We start from the raw sequence: 20,008 nt of genomic DNA, 5'->3' as shown, positions 1-20,008 counted from the left end.
CCAGTGTAGATTTTCAGAATGCCTATGAAGATGCAAGGAAAACCATAAACCAGTGGGTCAAAGGACAGACAGAAGGTAGGAGATACTGGGCAGAGTGGAATCTGGTGGGTGGCTCATTCCTTTCCTTTGTCCACTGTCCCTACCTTCATCTTATTCTCCCCACCTAGTCTCACTCATGCATGTTTGCAGTCAGGGGGTGCTCCCTGGATGTGAGGTCTGCCCTGCCCCGTGCTGGACAGCTGTCACTTGTTACAGAATCATCGGGTTGGAAACTAACAAACTAACTGAAGCAAATGAGTCCCTTTTCCTCCATAAGCTTCCCCAAACTATATTTAAAGTTAAAACTAACATTAGAAGTAGATTAAAATAAATAAAAGTCTTGAGGAAAATAATTGAACACACATAGGGAAAGAAATAGTGTAGAATTTCATAGAGTATGTGAAATCAGTATGCCTAAACTGCCGTGGCCATAAACATTTCTTGTCAACATCTTGTCCAGTAAATGGGGCATGGTGGGTGGGGACTGACTCACTCTCAGGGCTCAGTGTTCACTGACTGCTTCTCCTCCTCATAGGTGGTCCCTGGAGGAGTCACCACACCTCCAGAAGGCGGGGCTTCCACTGCAGGAATTGTTTCTGGCCTTGCTTGTGGGCCTTTGTTTCAGAGGAGTAATTGTCCTACCTTTTGGGTGTCTGTTAAAATCTTTTTTTGTGAGAGCAAACATCCCCTCCTCAGATTTAAAGAAACAATTCACTAGCAACTAAAAACATTTTTGTTACATACTTCTTTTTCTGAAAAAGAATTTACAAAATAAGGCTCACTGTTTATCATTGACTCCAGAAAAGGGGAATTTTTCTGTCTGTAGTCTTTTTGCATATTTGGCTTATTTATTTTTTATTTTTTTAAATATATATTTGGCTTATTTAAAGTATTAGTTCCTTGGAGTAGTTTGTGCATTGTCATGGTCTGTCTCACAAATGGGTTTACCTGTAGAGACCTGTCTGTAGGGCTTTCTTAACTTAATATCATGTTAAATAAAAATTACATAGAAAGTATGCCTTTGAATTGCATTTGAGTCCTAATAAATTGTCTGTTCAAGTTTGGAATTTCACTATAGATTTTTTTTAAAAGCTTACTTTATTTTTTAGGGAAAATTCCAGAACTGTTGGCTGAAGGTGTGGTTGATAGCATGACTAAGCTTGTGTTAGTGAATGCCATCTATTTCAAGGGAAACTGGCAGAATCAATTCCTGAAAGAAGCCACAGCCGATGCACCATTCAGATTGAATAAGGTGAGTACAGTAACTGTCCGAAATCACTCTTTGCTCTACAAGAATGTAGAGAATAATTTCAGTGATTTTTTTTAACTGTTCAGAAAGACACAAAAACAGTGAAAATGATGTATCAGGAGAAAAAATTTCCATTTGGCTACATCGAGGACCTTAAGACCCATGTGCTGGAACTGCCTTACCAGGGCAAGGAGCTGAGCATGCTCATTCTGCTGCCCGACGACATCCAGGATGACTCGACAGGTCTGAAGAAGGTAACGCTCCTGAGTCTCATGCTTCGTGTTTCCTGTTGTTACATTGCTTCTTCCCGTGTGGGTATTGCACCATGGGTGCCTGTTAGGTGTTCACTGATGTTACTTGACATTTCCTTTCCAATCCTTTGTTATTCCTTTGTAAATGTCACCGCTCATTTACTGCTCTCATGACCAAAGTTTAACATTTTAAGAAAGCTGTCCAGCTACTTCTGTTCAGTGGTCACTTGTGATGGGGTCACCTGAAGATCTATACTAAATGTAATGTTGAGAAGCAGCAGGTGGAGGAAGGCTCTTGAATTTACATTAGAGGACAGTGCAGTCGGATAAGGATTATTTTACTGAGGAGAGACACCTAAAAACCCAAACATTGTAGCATACAGTTCATCATAGACTCTAACTTCCTATCGTTACTCTGTTCAGTGTCACCACAATTCATAGAGAGATTACATTTCCAATAGGTACGTGATAGAGGAAAAGACTCATATGACATGTTAGGTTATTTCCTAAATGAACTCTGATGAGGCTTCCATTGTATATAATTTCAAAGCTGTTGGATTTCTTTCCAGGGTTAGAAGCAGGCAAACCTGTGAGGATTACAGTTTTCCTTCAGTGACCCTAGCCTGCTCTGTGGTTTTCCTTTGCCTGCTTCTCAACTCAACTTGCTACCAGGAAGGGGATCTAATAGTAGTCATTTGCCTGTAGAGAGCAGGTGTTGAAATCAGTGTGGTCCTTCTTCAGTTGTATGTTTGTATTAGTCTTTAATTATTTTTTTTTTGAGACAGAGTCTGAAGCTGCTATTCTGGGTAGAGTGCTATGGTGTCACAGCTCACAGCAACCTCAAACTCTTGGGCTTAAGTGATTCTTTTGCCTCAGCCTCCCAAGTAGCTGGGACTACAAGTGCTGCCACAACACCTGGCTATTTTTTGGTTGTATTTTCATTGTTGTTTGGTGGCCCCAGGGTGCATTTGAACCTGCCAGCTCCGGTATATGTGGCTGGCGCCCTAGCCACTGAGATATAGGCCCCAAGCCACATTAGTCTTTAATTATAAAGTGAAAATCTCTAGCCTCATGGAAGGGATTATCAGCATTAGTAGAACAAGTGGAACGATGGTTCTGTTCCAGTGCACTAGCAATAATAACAATAACAATGATAATAATGATAATAGCTAACATTTATTTAGCATTTACTATGTGCCAAGCACTTTATGTTTATCAGCTCATTTAATGCTCACAACATGCTGTAAGGTAGGTGAAATTATTATTTGTATTTTAGACCAGAAGCTAGATTGAGTGCATCATCTGCCTTTTTAATTTTTACCGAAGAGCTAAAGTTATTAGACATTACCTCAGCTCCAGTGAGGTTCACAGATAACCTCAGCTTGCTGGGATTTGGAATAAATAGAAGGCTTTTGAATTTCCCATAGCACCACTTAGCCAGTTAGGGTAATAATAGCTCTTGTAGCCCATCATAGTAATCTGTTGCAGTAGGGGTTTAGCAGGTCCTAGGTGGATGGATAGATGGGTGGCTGAATGGGTGGGCAGGTGAGTAGATGGCTAGATGGGTGGATGGATGGGTTGATGGATGGGTGAGTGGATGGGTGGGGAGGATGGATGATGTACCCCATGTCCAAAGTCTCTATGTTTGGACCCTGGATGATTTGAACCACAGCTCTGTCTATTTCCCCAGTTGGAGAAAGAAATGAATCCTCCAGATGGAATCTGTTTTGGCACAAAGCATGAGGGAAACTAGCAACTAATATTATGGGCCCATTCATTTAAATAATGCCTTATTGCCTTATATAAAAGTGATTTCACCTCTTCTTTTCCTCCACATTCTAATTTCAGATTGAAGAACAACTGACTTGGGAGAACCTGCATGAGTGGACCAAACCTGAGCATTTGGAAGTCACTCAAGTCAATGTTGGCTTGCCCCGGTTCAAACTGGAAGACAGCTACGTCCTCAACACCAACCTCGCCCGCCTGGGTGTGGAGGACCTCTTCAATGGCAGCAAGGCTGATCTGTCTGGCATGTCAGGAGCCAGAGATATTTTTATATCAAAAATTGTCCACAAGTCCTTTGTGGAAGTGAATGAAGAGGGTACAGAGGCAGCGGCTGCAACAGCAGGGGTGGTTGCCTTCTGTATGCTGATTCCAGGGGAAACTTTCATTGCCGACCGTCCGTTCCTTTTCTTTATTCGGCACAATCCCTCAGCCAGCATCCTGTTCATGGGCAGATATTCTTCCCCATAGAAGAAAGAGACTGTGTCAATACAAGATCAAACTTAGAGCTTTATTACCTTGGTTTTCCATGGTGATGATTTTCCTATATCTTTTTACCAATAAAACTACTTTCCAGAAACAAATCTTGAATATTCTTTGTAAGTTCAACCCTGTTGGCTTTTTGAACCTATGAATTTTGGCACAGATGCTTATTTTTATTTTTGTACATTGAAAAAACCCAGTGATGGCTTTTGAATGTATCGGGTTTTTTAAAAAAGAATAAATCAGATGTTTAGATTCTTGACAATGTAGTAATGCTGTACGCTCCTAATAGCCATGGGAAAACCTGACAAAATGATCATTCATTTTACAGCTAGAATTTTGGTAAGACACCCTGACTGTTGAAGGCAGAATTTAAAAAAATATTCAATATAGTAGAGTGCCCCAGTTGAGGGCCCGGATTATAAAGACAAACTTGCCCTGCCCAAAGTCCCTGTCCTTTGCTCTGCAGGATTAGTATTCTCTTACAGCCCTCTAGTTTTTAAACTGTTCAATTAAAAGGCCACCTGGTCATGACCTGTATTCCATTTTTTGTTCCTTATGTGTAATATGTAGTCCATGTAGGAGCAAATGAAGTGAAGAAGTGGGTGTCTCACAGTAAAAGATGCCAAGAGACTGTGCAGAGAAGATTCTAGTAGGAGAAACTGCTGAGCAAAAGGTTGCGAATATTTCACTGTTAACTGTCTTCCTGTGTGTTTTCTGATTGAGGCTCTTGCCTTCTCTCAAGGATGCATGTTGTCATGGTGATGGGATGGCTTTGTGAAAGGCTGTAATGGGATATGGTTGGAGGCTTTTTGACTTTGTCCATTGTACTTCTTTGAATGGGGCTTGAAATGCTCTGTTTTCTTGTTCCTGCAAGGCTGGTGGGCATTGGGAGTTAATAAAGTTTCCTAAGATTCTTTGAGCCAGACTGATGTCAGGCCTCTTGTTTCTCCCTATCAAAATGGAAAGCATTACTCACTACCTTCTGTAACTCTCCCCTGGACTCCTGATCCTAAAATTCACTGTGTGATTTACAGCCTATCATGCATATAGAAACTGATTTGCAGGAGCCCCAGAGACCCTGCTCAAATTGTACATGAGGAAATGGGCTTGTAGACTATAAGCAAATTGTTGAAGTTCAAAACAGCTGGAAAGTTCCAGAACAGAGACTAGAATCCAATTTATGTTTTATGTGAGAGCATCTAGTTCAAATGGTGAACTAGTTAACTCAGGCCTCTGAAGGCAAGTATAAAAAAATAAAAAAAACAATAAAGGGGCGGCACCTGTGACTCAAAAGGGTAGGGCACTGGCCCCATATGCAAGAGGTGGCAGGTTCAAACCCAGCCCCAGCCAAAATAAATAAATAAATATCAGCCAATAACAAGTGAAGAATGATCATGAAGAATTACTGAACTAGGATCTGGAAGAAATTGGACCTATAGAAAGGCGAATCTGGAAACAGGGGGCACTTCTGTCCCAGGGGCATTCACCAATCTGAAAAAGGGAAAGGAGAAGTGAAGCATGGATTGTGATAATCTTGAAGGCTGGATAGAGTAGGGGGTCCCATTATATTATACTTCCTCTGCTTTTGTTTGGTACTCTAAGAGCTATACCCTGAGAGTATGCGTGAACCAGCTTAGAATGCGGCTCTGTTACAAGTCACTGGACAGTCTAGAAATGTCCAGTTTCTGGAATTGGATTACATTCATCCCAGTTTGCTGCTACCCACAGGTATATTGCAGAACAAACAAAATTATCTCTGGGGGAAAATTATCCATAAACCTCAAATTATGTTTAAAATCAGCTTTTCAATACACTCCCCAGCATATACACAAAGATAGCTGAGGAGCCATGGCAACGTAAACTGAAGCCAGCACAAAAGATAGAGAATAGAAACAGCACAGGGGCTCCCAATATTAGAATCATCATATACAAGTCATAAAACAACACTGTTTTCTGTGATCAAGATGACAAAAGAAAACAGGAAAAACTTCAGCAGGTAATTGGAAACTTAAAAGAGATACTGGATATTTGAATGAAAATAAGACAGAAATTCTAGGGCTCAAAAATATAATAACAAGTGAACTCATGTAAGACTTAAGGAAAAATTAGAAAACTAAAGAGAGAATTTGCAAGTTTGAAGAAATTATTCATAGTTTCTTCCCAAAAGACTAACTTAGTAAATAAAACCCTCTAAAGTTAAAAGGATGGAAAATACAAAAAGGAAGGATAAGAGACTCACAGAAGTAGTGAGAAGATGTTTGATAGGAGAAGAGAAGAGACAGTACTGGATAGAATAACATCCAAAATGTTTATTCTGAAATTAATAAAAAGTTCACAGAGTCAAGAACACGGCTTAAACCCCAAGCAGGAAAAAACGAAGAAATCCATTTCTTGACAAATCCTAGTGAAACAGCAGACATCCAAAGACTGACAGAAGATCATAAAAGAAACCAGATAAAAGCAACCAAGATAAAGATAAAGTACCCTCAAAAGCATAGCAACTGCAAAGACAACTCATTTGTCAATAGAAACTATGAAAGCCAGAAGACCCTCTAGGGTTCAAAAAAAAAAAAATTTGTGAAGATTTCCCTTCCTTCCTTCCTTCCTTCCTTCCTTCCTTCCTTCCTTCCTTCCTTCCTTTCTTTCTTTCTTTCTTTCTTTCGTCTCACTTTGTCACCCTTGGTAGAGTGCTGTGGCATCACAGCTCACAGCAACCTCTAGCTCTTGGGCTTAGGCGATTCTCTTGTGTCAGCCTCCCAAGTTGCTGGGACCACAGGTGCCCGCACAATGCCTGGCTATTTTTTTGTTTCACTTTGGCTGGAACCAGATTTGAACCCACCACTCTTGCTATATGGGGCCCGGGCCCTATGGACTGAACCACAGGCAGTGCCCCATGGATTTTCTTTATGCATAAGTAATGTCAAGCTACAATAAAAAAAGAAAGAAAGAACATTTGTAATGAGGTAAATTTAAATGAATACTGACCCTAGAAGAGAGTAACGATAATGTCTACAGAGTTTCAAATATGTACAAAATGATAACAGTGAAGTCCAGGAAAGAAAGTTAAAAGTTCTATGTTCCTTGCGTTGTCTGGGAAGAGAATAAAGTACAATTACAATTACATTAGATTTTGGCAAGTCAGGAATGTGTGCTGCAGTATGTAAGGTAACTGCTTGAAAAATAGTAAAAGGATCTATAATTTCTAAACTAAACCAAAGAGAAAAAAAAAATACATAATCAATCCAAAAGAAGGAAAGAAAATGATACCTAGAGCAGGCATGACAAATAGCAAGGTGGTATGTAAAACTCTAAATATTTCATATTTAAGTAATTACTTAAAATGTAAATTGACTAAATGTTCCAGTTAAAGAACAAAAATGGTCAGAGGAGATTGAAAAAAATGCTATATGGTGGCCAGGAGCAGTGGCTCATAGCTGTAATCCTAGTACTCTGGGAGGCCCAGGTGGGTGGGTTGCCGGAGCTCAGAATTCAAGACCAGCCTGAGCAAGAGCAAGACCTTATCTCTACTAAAAATAGAAAAAACTAGCCAGGTGTTGTGGCAGGCAACTGTAGTCCCAGCTACTCGGGAGGCTTAGACAAGACAATCATTTAAGCCCAAGGGTTCGAGGTTGCTGAAGATGCCATGGTGTTCTACCCTGGGAGTGAGACTCTGTCTCAAAAAAAAAAAAAAATACTATACGGCATTTATAGAAAATACATATAAAATACAAGAACAGAGATAGTTTGAAAGGAAAAGAATAGAAAAAGATATACCATCCAAGCACTAACGATGAGATGTAGCTGTATTAATACCAGGCAAAGGCTCGGCGCCTATAGCTCAACCAGCTAAGGCGCCAGCCACGTACACCTAAGGTGGCAGGTTCGAATCCTCAGCCCGGACCCGCCAAACAACAATGATGGCTGCAATCAAAAAATAGCCGGGCGTTGTGGCGGGCGCCTGTGGTCCCAGCTACTTGGGAGGCGGAGGCAGGAGACTCGCTTGAGCCCAGGAGTTGGAGGTTGCTGTGAGCTGTAATGCCACGGCACTCTACCCAGGGGGACAGCTTGAGGCTCTGTCTCAAAAAAAAAAAAAAAAAAAATACCAGGCAAAATAGAGTTTTTTGTTCTAGAGAGAAAGACAGATATTTCATAAGAATAAAAAGATTCAGCTCACCAGGAATATGTAGCAATTCTAAGTTTGCACGCACCCAATAACATGCCCTCACAATGAAACAACAGAGACAAAGAAATTAAAGGAGAATCGATGTACAGTTTGAGAACAAGACAAGGATGTATGTTAGTATCACTTACTCAATAATTTAATGAAGATCCTAGCCGATGCAGTAACTCAAGAAAAAAAATAAATAAAATACATAGTAATTTGAAAAGAAGAACAAATCTCATACTCTTTCAGATTACTTTTATAGAAAGTCTAAATTATTAGATTTTAAGTGACTTAACGAAGTTTGCTGGTTACCAGTTCAATTTACAAAGTTAATTTGTATTTCTAGGTAACATCAACAGTTTTTTATTTTTTTTAATAATTATTATTATATATTTTTTGAGACAGAGCCTCAAGCTGTCACCCTGGGTAGAGTGCAGTGGTATCACAGCTCACAGCAACCTCCAACTCCTGGGCTCAAGCGATTCTCTTGCCTCTGCCTCCCAAGTAGCTGGGACCACAGGCACCCACCACAATACCAAACTATTTTTTGGTTGCCGCCGTCATTATTGTTCGGCTACTTGGGCTGGATTTGAACCCACCAGCTCAGGTGTATGTGGCTGGTGCCTTTGCCACTTGAGCCATAGGTGCCAAGTCTCATCAACAGTGTTTTAGAATGCCATTTATAATATCATTAAAAATATTTCTAGTGTCTAGAAATAAGTCCAACAAAAGTTGTTCAGAACTCCATACAGGAAACTATAAACATTGGAAGAAAAAGAGGAAGATCTGAATCATGGAGAGCTATACCATGGTCATGGTTCTAGATCTCAAATATGTCAATTGATGTATAGAATCAGTGTAATCCTAATCAAAAACACAATTGGTTTTTTGGTGTTTTCTTTTCTTTTCTGTGAAATGTGGAAAGTGGCCCTAATGGTTACATAGTCATGTAAAGGGCCAAGAAGGTAAGAAGGCGTACCTAATTGAATCAAGGCTTATTCTAAAACTGCAGGAATAAGAGCAGTTTTGGTACAAGAATGATCAAATATGGAATAGAACGAAGAGTCTAGAAATAGCCTCCCATGAAATGAACCCTGATTTGTGGTGAGTAGAACCATTTTCGCCTAAGACAGCCTGTTTACCCCTTTGTCCCAATGCAATTATTAGCAATGCCCAATTTAACTCCCAACATTTAGTCACTTTGGATAATAAGTCATCATGTTTATGACAAATGCAGCATTTCAGAGTTGCAGGTGAAAGGAGGAAATTTTCAGTGAATTGTTTTGGGATATTTAGGAACCCAAAAGGAAAAAGATGTAAGTTGATTTCTGCCTTATAAGCTGTATGAACAATAACACCAGATGGACTGTAGACTTAACTGTGAAAGCAAAACAATGAAGCTTACAGGAGATAATATAAGAATATATCTCCATGAACTTCTAGAGAGAATGATTTTTTTGACAACACACACACACACACACACAAAAAAAAAAACCACAGAGACATATCTTTTATGAGATTGAGTCCCAGGCATATGGAACATTTCTGATACTAAATTGGACCAAATGAAAATTAGGGAATTCAGTTCTACAAAACACACTGTTAAGAAAAGGTAAGCCTTTGGCTTGGTGCTTGTAGCCCAGGAGGTAGGGCACCAGCCACATACACGGGAGCTGATGGGTTCGAATCCAGCCTGGCCATGTTGCAGAAAATTTTAAAAATTAAAAAAAAAAAAAAAAGAAGAAGAAGAAGAAGAGCTACTGGCATCTCAAAGCTCTCAAGGACAGAAAGCATCCTGACTCATCATGAGCTGAACTTCCTGAATTTCACTATAAAATCTCATCCAGAGGGATGAGAAATACTTTTAAGTTATTCTAAGAGGTCATGCACGTCAATGTTAATATTATGCTCTTGCCTCCTGCTGTGAATCTCAGCCAATCAAAATGAAATCTTTGATAATTTCAGTCTTCAACAGACTGTTCTTGAGAAGGCAGACCTGGAATTGCTTGGATACAGAAGGTAAATAGCTCTTCAGCAGACCCTACTGAATTATTGTTTTTTCCACGGCACAAATTCAGCAGCATAGTCCCCCTCGACAGCATTGACAAGAGCTGAGATCACTACAAAAAAATGTACATCTGGTTGGGGATAAGAAATATTATTAATAGAGGTCAAATGTATCCTTTTAAAAACAAATTTGGGTTACAGAAGGATCTGTTATACTTCAACCTTGGAGAGGGTAATGGCTTGTGAATCTCTACAGATCATAAATGTACTGATAAAATAGAGTTGCAGATTATAAAGTATAAAATCACTTCCTCAACTAGACTCTTAGGGTTCTAATCACATATATTTATTTTTTTATTTTTATTTTTTTATTGAGACAGCATCTTACTTTGTTGCCTGCTATAGAGAGCTGTAGCATCATAGCTCACAGCAACCTTAAACTCTTGAGCTCAAGTGATTCTCTTGCTTCAGCCTCCCTAGTAGCTGAAACTACAGGTGCCTGCCACAATGCGTGGCTATTATTTTTTTTGTTTAGCAGGCCCATGCTGAGTTTGAACCCACCAGCCCTGGTGCACGTGGAGAGTGTCCTAACCACTGAGCTAGGGACGCTCTCTAATCACATATATTTAATTAGAATCACTATGCCAGGGAGACTTTCTGATCTGAAAAGCCAACCAGCAGTGGCTATGACTGCAATTGAATCTGCAGGTTGTGGTAGAGGGGTTTGGAATGAATGAATAAAGTGTGACAACCTGTATATTTCACAGAACAAAAATTATTATTTGGTACTTACAAGAGACAACTTAAAAAATGTAAAAAGTCATGCATATATGTCAGGAGCAATTGGATGTTACTGAAAGAGGTTTTTAAAAAGGTCTTGCACGAGCTCTTACTTCATTTTGTACATGCCATTACAACAAATCCTGTTTAGATTTCATTTCAGTAGATAAAGAAGAGTTTTCCTGTGAATTAAAAATGTAAATATTTTATCACTGTGCAGTACTTTTAGAAGTCAATTTTAAAAGAATAAACATGCATCATGTTTTAGTTTTCCATACAAATTTTGATACATTAGTTGAAATATTTAGGAAATCAGGTAAAATTTGTCTCATTTCAAGAGAAACCTACATGTTTCCTGAAATATTATTAAACTAGAACAGGCACCATCCTTCATATTCAAGGTAAGCAATCTGCCACTGAATCATGTCAATATGAATGAATTATCGCTTAAGATTATTCAAATAAATCCTCTTTGTTGTAATTTCAAATTCTTTCATTTGTTTAATTAATATTTATTCACCATATATTACATGCTAAGCTCTGTACCAGACCCTACAAACACAACAATGAACCAAACAAGATTTTTGTTCCTGGGTAGTTTATGTCTAGTTCATAAAACAGCTCTTTAATAACTAATTTGCTTAACTAGCACCATTGGTTAGCAATGATGCCAATTTGGCAGCTGCTGTCTTAAGACTGGCCAAGAGATGTCTTCAACACTGAGGGCTAACATTCCGGAAGATGGAGAGGACACTCTCTATTATTTAGTAAATCAGTATTCTGGGTGATGAGCTGGTTTCTAGTGAGCTGGCTATCAGATCTATGCCCCTTTCTTGGGTATACTTACCCTTTGTGTACTGATAAAATAGAGCTATAGATCCCCAATGCATAGATAACCCAAGAGCAATTGGGTACTCCCTCTGCATTGCAATGGAGGGAAGAATACATACAAAGGCATGGAGTTAAGAAATCAGAACCTGGAGGGTGTGACTAAAGATTAATAAGTAAAGAGAAAAGCAAGCAGGATGTGGATGAGGAATTGGGGGAGACTGGGTTGTGAGGCACACAGAGGCAAGGAGGTTTGAGGATTTCCTCTCCAGTGCAATCATTACATTCATCCTGCTGTGTCTCACACACTGTTTTGTAGGTACCAAAGACACAGCAGTTTAAGTCAAAAAGCCATGTCCTCATGGCTACTGAGATGTTTAATGGCAGAGAGTGACATACACAAATTCAGGTTAAAAAGTCTGCCTGACACATGAAGAATTGATTATCTCAAGTGTTAAGGAGTGGGAGCTGCAGGTTCACTTAGGGGCCAGTGGGTAGCTTCAAGGAGGGACCTGAGGAGGTGGACGTGAAGAGATAGGTTTGAGACCTACTTGGAAGCAGGACCTTGCAGTTGGTAAGTTGTACAGGGTGAAAGAAAATTCATTCTCTTGGTTTCCTTCATCTTTCTAGCAACTGGGCAAATGTACAGGAGGCTCAGGGGAGAGCAGTTCTGGTGAGAAGGTTGAGAGTCTGGTACTGGACACCTGGGTCTTCCAGGAGATGCCATATTGGTGGTTGGGTGTGGGGATCTGGAGATCAGAAACGAGGTCTGGGAGATGGTGTGAATTTGGCACTGGGGTGGATGAGATTGCCTGGACAAGAAGGTGAAGCATGTGAAGCGGGAACTTAAAGAGAATCAGAGGTATCCAACATTCAGGGCCAGCCAGCAAGTGAGGATGACCAACAAGGCCAAAGAGAAGTGGCCCAGGAGATGGAAAAGAACCACAGAGGGAGGGGTCAGTGGATAAGCTGCATCATCTTCTACAGGAAGCTCACATGATGTGAGAACTGAAATGGTCTTCCTGCCTTAGCAACATGGAGGTGACTGTGGGAAATGTATTCAGAGTGGTGAGAATAGAGGCCAACGTGAAGTAGCACAGTTCTGGCTGCAATGCCAAAGATCTTTTCTTACTAATCAATCTTGAGGCCATTTAATCATTCATTTTAAGGATAAAACTCAAGGAGCTTTGAGAAACATACATTCCTATGAATCCCGTGCCCCAATTAACATACAGAACACTCTGTTATTCCAGGTGTACAGTGATTTTTAAATGTCTGGTAGATTGCCTGAGTTTACATGTTCAAGACCAGCCTGAACTTAAACTATAGATTACTATGTTTCAGAATTTCATAGAATATAATCATACATATGTACTTTCTGTGTTTGATTTCTTCCACTGAGCATGTTTCTGAGGTTCATCAATATTGTTACGTGTGTCAGGTGTCAGTTCATTCCTGTTTTCTTTTTTTTTTTTTGAGATGGAGTCTCACTTTGTTCGCCTTGGTAGATGCTGTGACATCATACCTCACAGCAACTTCAAACTCCTGGGCTTAAGCGATTCTCTTGCTTCAGCCTCCCCAGTAGCTGGGACTACAGACGCCTGCCACAACACCCAGCTATTTTTAGAGATGGGGTTTTGCTCTTGCTCAGGCTGGTCTTGAATGTGTAAACTCAGGCAATCTACCAGCCATGGTCTCCCAGAGTGTTAAAATTATAGGTGTGAGCCACTGCTCCAGTTCATTCCTTTTTAATGATAAGTAGTTGTCACTCTGTTCTGGTCCATTCAGGCTGCTATAACCAAGAACCATAGACTGGATGGCTTACAAACAAGAATTTACTGCTCACAGTTCTAGAGGCTGGGAAGTCCAAGATCAAGCTGTAGATACATTCAGCAGGTGGTGAGCACCTGCTTCTTGATTCATAGCTGGTGTCTTCTTGCTGTGTCCTCACATGGTGGAAGTGGGAAGGCAGTTCTCTGGGATCCCGTTTATAAGGACACTAACCCCATTCCTAAAAACGCCACGTTCATGATCTAATCACCCCAAAGCCCTGACACCTAATAGTACTGTGGTATTGCCTAGCCCACAGCAAACGTAAAACTCCTGGGTTCAAGCAATCCTCCTGTCTCATCTTTGGAGTAGCTGGGACTACAGGTGCCTGCCATAATGCCTAGCTAATTTGTCTATTTTTAGTAGTGATGAGGTCTCACTCTTGTTCAGGCTGGTCTACAACTCCTGAGCTCAAGTGATCCTCCTGTCTCGGCCTCCCAGAGTGCTAGGATTACAGGTGTGAGCTAGGCCAGACCACAGCATTTAGATATATACTTCAACTTAATTTCCACTTATCTTTTAATGGATATAATTGATTTGGCTCTATGCCATGAAAACAAGAACAATTCAGCATCAGACAATTAAGTAAGAAGGAAAACAATATAAGAAAAAATATGGTAAAAATTAAAACAATATAAGAAGAAACATAAAAGAAAATAACCTAAAAGAATTCCAAGAAGGAAAAATTCATAAAAGCATTTGGAAACATTTGCTACCCTATCTTGACAAGGTTCTGTGAGAAACCTGAAACATCACACTTAGTGGTGAAATATAAGCGTCTCCATTAAAGTCAAGACCTGAATTCAAGGATACCTGCTATCACCAACACCAATACATTTTTCTAGATATTACAGATAGTGAAATGAATCAATAAAGTCAATTAAAGTATGACCTTAGTGAAAGAGAAAAAAAATAGCTAGAAAATTAGAGAATCAGTTAATAAGTCACTAAAACTAATAAAAGACAACAATAAGAACAAGTTTCAAGGTAAATATTTAAAAATTAGTAGCTTCCCTCTGTAACAGAAATGACGAGTTAGAAATTATAATGAAAAGGCCATTTACCCTATCCACAAAATAATCTAAAATTTAATAGGAGAATAAGAATAGGAAGAAAACCATGAAACTTTAGTGACAGACATAAAAGATGATGATCTTGAGCCCCACATTATTAGAAGACAAACTCAATATGGCAAAGACTCCAATTTCCCCAAATTAATCCATAATTCCAGTGTGATCCCAACCAAAATCTCAATTTGACAAAGTGATTCTAAGGTTTTCCTGGAGGAATAAATGAGGAAAACAGAAAAGATATTTTTGCAAAGAGTGAGAAAATGAGAGAGGATTAATTAGCCCTGAAGTAAAACACTGTGGTTCTGGCTCAGAAACAGACAAAGCAACAGAGTGAAAAGCAGAGAGGAAATTAATCTGTAAGAATATAATTCATATGGCACCTCCCATTAGGGAAAAGATAGACTAAGTGGGTGTTGAGGCAATTGGCTGTTCTTTCTTTCTTTATTTTGAGTCAGAGTCTCAGCTCACAGCAACCTCAAACTCTTGGGCTTCACAGCTGTGGCATCACAGCTCACAGCAACCTCAAACTCTTGGGCTTAATTGATTCTCTTGCCTCAGCCTCCCAAGTAGCTGGGACTACAGGCCCCCGCCACAGTGCCTGGCTATTTTTTTTGTCATAGTTGTCATTGTTGTTTGGTAGGCCCGGGCCGGGTTCAAACCCACCAGCCCCAGTGTATGTGGCTGGTGACCTCGCTGCTGAGCTACAGCGCCGAGCCCAAATGGCTATTCTTTGGGAAGAAATCAATCCACTTTTTACCGGGACCAAATTTCAAATAGACATGCCTAAACTTAAAAAAAGAAAAAAGTGATAAATTTAAAAGATAAAGCTATAAAAGTAGTTAGATAGAATATTGGAGAATGTATTTAAAATTCTTGAGTGAGAAAGAACTTCTTAAGCAAGACCAAAGATCCAGAAAGTAGAAATTTAGCCATAATGTAGAAACTTATAGATTTGATTCCATAAATATTTTCTACTACCAGCTGAAAATGTTGGCATCCTTTATAACAAAGGCATAGCATCCCTAAGACATGTTCCAGGGAAGGCAATCACTGTATCCAGCATCAGGGACAGAAGACTGGGTGAATGACCTCTCAGGTGGCTTTGTCCCTGTGGTCCTATGATTCCAGGAAGCTCCCTCATGAGGACTGACCCAAATGGAAAGCTCTCTGTCCAACCATCCATTCAACAAATGGATAAAGCACACTTAGCATATACCTGCCATTATGCTAGATACTGAAGATTAAATTTGAAAATGCCAGGATGCAGCATGAGCAGGCAGGACAGGGGCAGGGGCTTCTAAGGCATCTGCAGCACAAAAGGAGAAGTGACCTACTTTGCCCTTGGCCGATCAGTTAATCCTAGAACTGGGCTCCCTACATTACCATATAGTTTGTTTGTTTTATTGAATCATTGCAACTATCCATTTTCTTAACTAGAGATTCCCTTTATTTGACTTTACAAAGATTATAAAGCTCTTTACAAACAAATGAAAAGATGAATAAACCCATGTATTCAGCATGCAGATGAAGAAATAAAATTCTAGCACCCCAGAGGTCACAACCCTCTTCCAAAGCCATAGAGAAGTTTTGTCCACATACTGTCTTAATTTACTGGATGTCACATTTTGTTTGTACATATGCATGGAGCCTGTGATCAATTCATTTTGAACACAACAGCCTTTAGGACTGAAGGACTGTGTTTGGCTGTTACATACATGCAAAGTCATCATGGACTCTTCTTTGGTTTTCCTTTCTCTGGTCTGCCCTTCTCTCTTGGAAGTTAAGAAACCCAGTTCTAGAAATGAGCAATCCTGTCACCAGTTAAGCAGGAAACCATTCTCTTCCTGAGCAGTTCAACCACAGTTTTGTTTCGATGATGAATCAGACTCTGGGGAAGCCTTCTTCGCCTGCTACATTTTAGAAAACAATGAAAGTTTAATTCTATTAAATGCCACCATCAGCACTGACCTGGAAAATCCCTGCAAAGAAAAGCCAGATGATTGCTTAATTTACATTGCTAAGAATCACCAGCCCAGCAATCAAGTGGATCATGGAAGGAAGTAAAAACTCCAAAGAAAGGAAAAATGCCAGTTGGTCTTTCTCCCACCCATCCCTGTCCTGCCCCCTGCCCATTTACTCTGGCTTCAGTTTTGAGCGCAGTGCTTCCAAGTTCAGTCTGTCACCCTGGGGAGATTTTGCTTTGACATGATTAATGATGACATTGGCATAGATAGGACTCTAAAAGAAAGATAACATCTCACACTACATACTGCTGATGTGACACGGAGTTTTTCAAGCCCTAGGAACTTATTTAATCCTCTTGACAATCTGATGAGTTAGGATGGACCGGTGTCCTCTCTTTATGGATGGATGATGGAGCTGAGACACACCGATGTTAGGCAAGTTGCCAATGGTCCCAAAGAGCCAGGGTTCAGCCTAGACAGTCTGGCTCCAAAGTCTTTGCTCTTAACCACTGCACAGTCCCCAGCGTAATACAGGGATGGAGGAGCGACACTTCCCAATGTGTTCAAGACAGTCTCTGGCAAACTGAGCTTTATGACATATCCTGAAGATCATTTTCAGAACTGTATGTTAAAGTTTTGAATGCTGGAAACTGTGCTGGTGCCTGTGGACCTTGAAGGAGTATAGCAGAGTCCTTGCTGGTGAGGGGCCCTTTAACAGAGGAAGACGGCAGGACAGGGTGAGCTCATCTGCAGAGGACTCAGATCATAAACATCAGTTTCCATTTGGAACAGTCAACTCGAAGAGCAAAAAGAGATGGTCATTACCATATCAGTCATAGAAGTCCACATTCCCCATCTGAGAAAATGAAGAATGTGGGCTTACTGTTCTGTAAGATCCCTTCAAACTCTAACATCTTGCCGTCCTCCCCAGCATTCGGGGTCCTGTTCATGGATGAGATTCATGGGCCAAATGTTGGTGATCAAGCCTGGAAAGCTCTTGCCAGGCTGGCAAAACAAGATATCTGGTTCACTTTGGATATATTATGCGATTGCAGTTCATCATGCTGGGTAAAAATATTACATATAGCCAGGGTAAAATCATAAAAACATAAAGCTACAGAATGTCCCTGCTAGCAAGGAGATGATACTCTTCAAATATGCAGAACTTGGGAGCCTGATATGTACAGGAAGCCAGGTCCATTTTTATGGAATGGAATGGGAGAGTCGGATGCTTTGTTTCTTTCAAGAGTATTTGGCCCTAACCCACTCCTGACACAGATATCTTCTAACTCGGAGATTTATCGAAGATGGCTCATGGGCTATTATTGAAGGCTGCTCTGTCTCTTTGACAACCAAGCATGTTGCCTGGCAACAATTTCCTTGTTGATTTTGTGTCTCCTCTTATCATTGTTTCTGTAACTTCAGCAACCCTATCCCTATTCTGCTCCCTGCCACACAAAATATTAATGAATTCCTTTGCATTCCTGAATTACCAAGTGGCCGAAGTAAATTGAGAGATTTTATGAGGCTTAATTATAAGATAAGACGTTAGATGTTTTACTGCTGTTACTGCAGTCTTGACTCTGGTTTGAGTTTGAGCCATTATGGGTTAAAGTTCCTACTGAGTTTTGAAAATAGCACCCATGAGGCCTGTGGCACTGCATACAATTGTACAGGGAGAAAGCAGATGATGAACTTTCAGGGTTCAGGTGCATGTGCCATAAGTGATTTTATCAGTACTGGATTTTCCTGGAGAGCAGGAATGGTACAGTAACTCTTGAGTTTTCTTTTTTCTTTCTTTCTTTCTTTTTTTTTTTTTTTTTGAGACATGCCCAAGCTGTCACCCTGGGTAGAGTGCCATGGTGTGACAGCTCACAGGAACCTGAAACTCTTGGGCTTAAGCAATTCTCTTGCCTCAGCCTCCCAAGTAGCTGGGACTACAGGTGCCACCACAACGCCCGGCTAATTTCTTTTGTAGTTGTCATTATTTTTTGGCCGGCCCAGCTGGATTCGAACCCGCCAGCTCCAGTGTATGCAGCTGGAGCCCTAGCTGCTGAGCTACAGGCACCAAGCCAACCCTTGAGTTTTTATCACAAAGCAATAAGGTGAGTTTCCTTTTCCTAGTGGTAAAAATATTGGAGGATTCTTAAACAATAGTGATTCAAACTTGGAGACACTAAGCAATTATTATACCTGAAACCAGGTTGATTTAAGCTAAGAAGAAATGCTGAGAGTTATAGCTGCTCCCTAGGAGTCCTGGTCCTCTACCCCCAGAGAGTGCACTTATCCTCTAACTAAATGCCTGAAATCCTATGGCTAAGCTACACCCTGTCACCTTGAAAATTTAAGTCCTTTTTAAAATAAAAACCCTTACTACAGGAATAATAACCTTTAGCTATCCATTACATCTCAGGGAAGATTAGTCATTTTTCTATAAACATTTATAGGAATGAAGAATTTTTTTTTTTTTCGAGACAGAGCCTCAAGCTGTCACCCTGGGTAGAGTGCTGTGGCATCACAGCTCACAGCAACCCCAGACTCCTGGGCTTAAGCAATTCTCTTGCCTCAGCCGTCTCAAGTAGCTGGGACTACAGGCACCCGCCATAACGCCCAGCTATTTTTTGGTTGTAGTTGTCATTTTTGTTTGGCAGGCTCAAGCTGGATTCCAACCCCACCAGCTCTGGGGCATGTCGCTGGTGCCTTAGCGGCTTGAGCTACAGGCACTGAGCCAATGAAGGATCTCTTGAGAGAGATCTTGAGTGCTCTGGGATTTGGAGAAAATGACAAAATCATGGGTCCTAAGCACAGACTTTGAAGAAAACTCAGACCTGAGACTGGTTCTCACTTGGGCACCACTGTTGTCCAGTGATTCACATAAACACCCGCTAAGACCAGGCAAGTACAGACTTATTTTGATTCTTCCTTCTTCCTTACCGGCACTCCCATCCCCACTAACTACAGGGCTATAAAGAATTATAGATTTCACTCCCCTCCACCCCTACCCCAGACCCTCTATTCTGGTTTATGTACATAACAAGGGATCAAAATACATTGATCAAAACCCAATAGAACTGAAAGGAGAAACAGAGAAATCACTATTATAGTTGGAGGGTGTAATATGCCTCTCCCTGTAAGTGACAGAATAACAATCAGGAAATCGGTAAAGCTACAGAAGAACTGGGCAATACTATCATCCAAGTTGACCTCACTGGCATTTATAGGGCATCCCCCCAACAACAGCAGAATACACATTCTTCTTGAGGCCCATGGAACCCTGGCCAAGACAGACCATATTTTGGGCCACAAAAACAAATCTTAAGACATATAAAATAATAAAAATCATATGAAGTATTTTATCTAAACACACAGACACAAAAATCACATTAGAAATCACTAACAGATGACTCAGTGCCCGTAGCTCAGTGAGTACCCACATACACCAAGGCTGGCAGGTTCCAGCCCAGCCCGGGCCTGCTAAACAACGATAACTGCAACAACAACAACTACAAATAGCTGGGTATTGTGGCGGGCGCCTGTAGTCCCAGCTACTTGGG

The 20,008-nt window shown here is 40.5% G+C and overlaps 1 protein-coding gene across 1 annotated transcript in view; it reads left to right on the top strand.

Moving 5' to 3' along the window:
• The window catches only part of LOC105887965 (leukocyte elastase inhibitor-like), a 7,766-nt gene extending 3,040 nt beyond the window's left edge, over window positions 1-4,726 (top strand). The window contains exons 3-6 of the mRNA XM_023518877.1: window positions 3-75; window positions 1,149-1,291; window positions 1,375-1,542; window positions 3,388-4,726. Coding sequence (XP_023374645.1) covers window positions 3-75; window positions 1,149-1,291; window positions 1,375-1,542; window positions 3,388-3,792 — 789 coding nt within the window. The 3' untranslated portion in view covers window positions 3,793-4,726. The remainder of the gene's footprint in view (window positions 1-2; window positions 76-1,148; window positions 1,292-1,374; window positions 1,543-3,387) is intronic.
• The last annotated feature ends 15,282 nt before the right edge of the window (window positions 4,727-20,008 follow it).

This window comes from Otolemur garnettii, unplaced genomic scaffold, assembly GCF_000181295.1.
Source record: "Otolemur garnettii isolate 467f Iridium unplaced genomic scaffold, OtoGar3 scaffold00149, whole genome shotgun sequence".
In the NCBI taxonomy this organism is placed as follows: Eukaryota; Metazoa; Chordata; class Mammalia; order Primates; family Galagidae; genus Otolemur; species Otolemur garnettii.
Note: the sequence above shows the minus strand (reverse complement) of the source record. Positions and strands in the feature narration are given on the sequence as shown.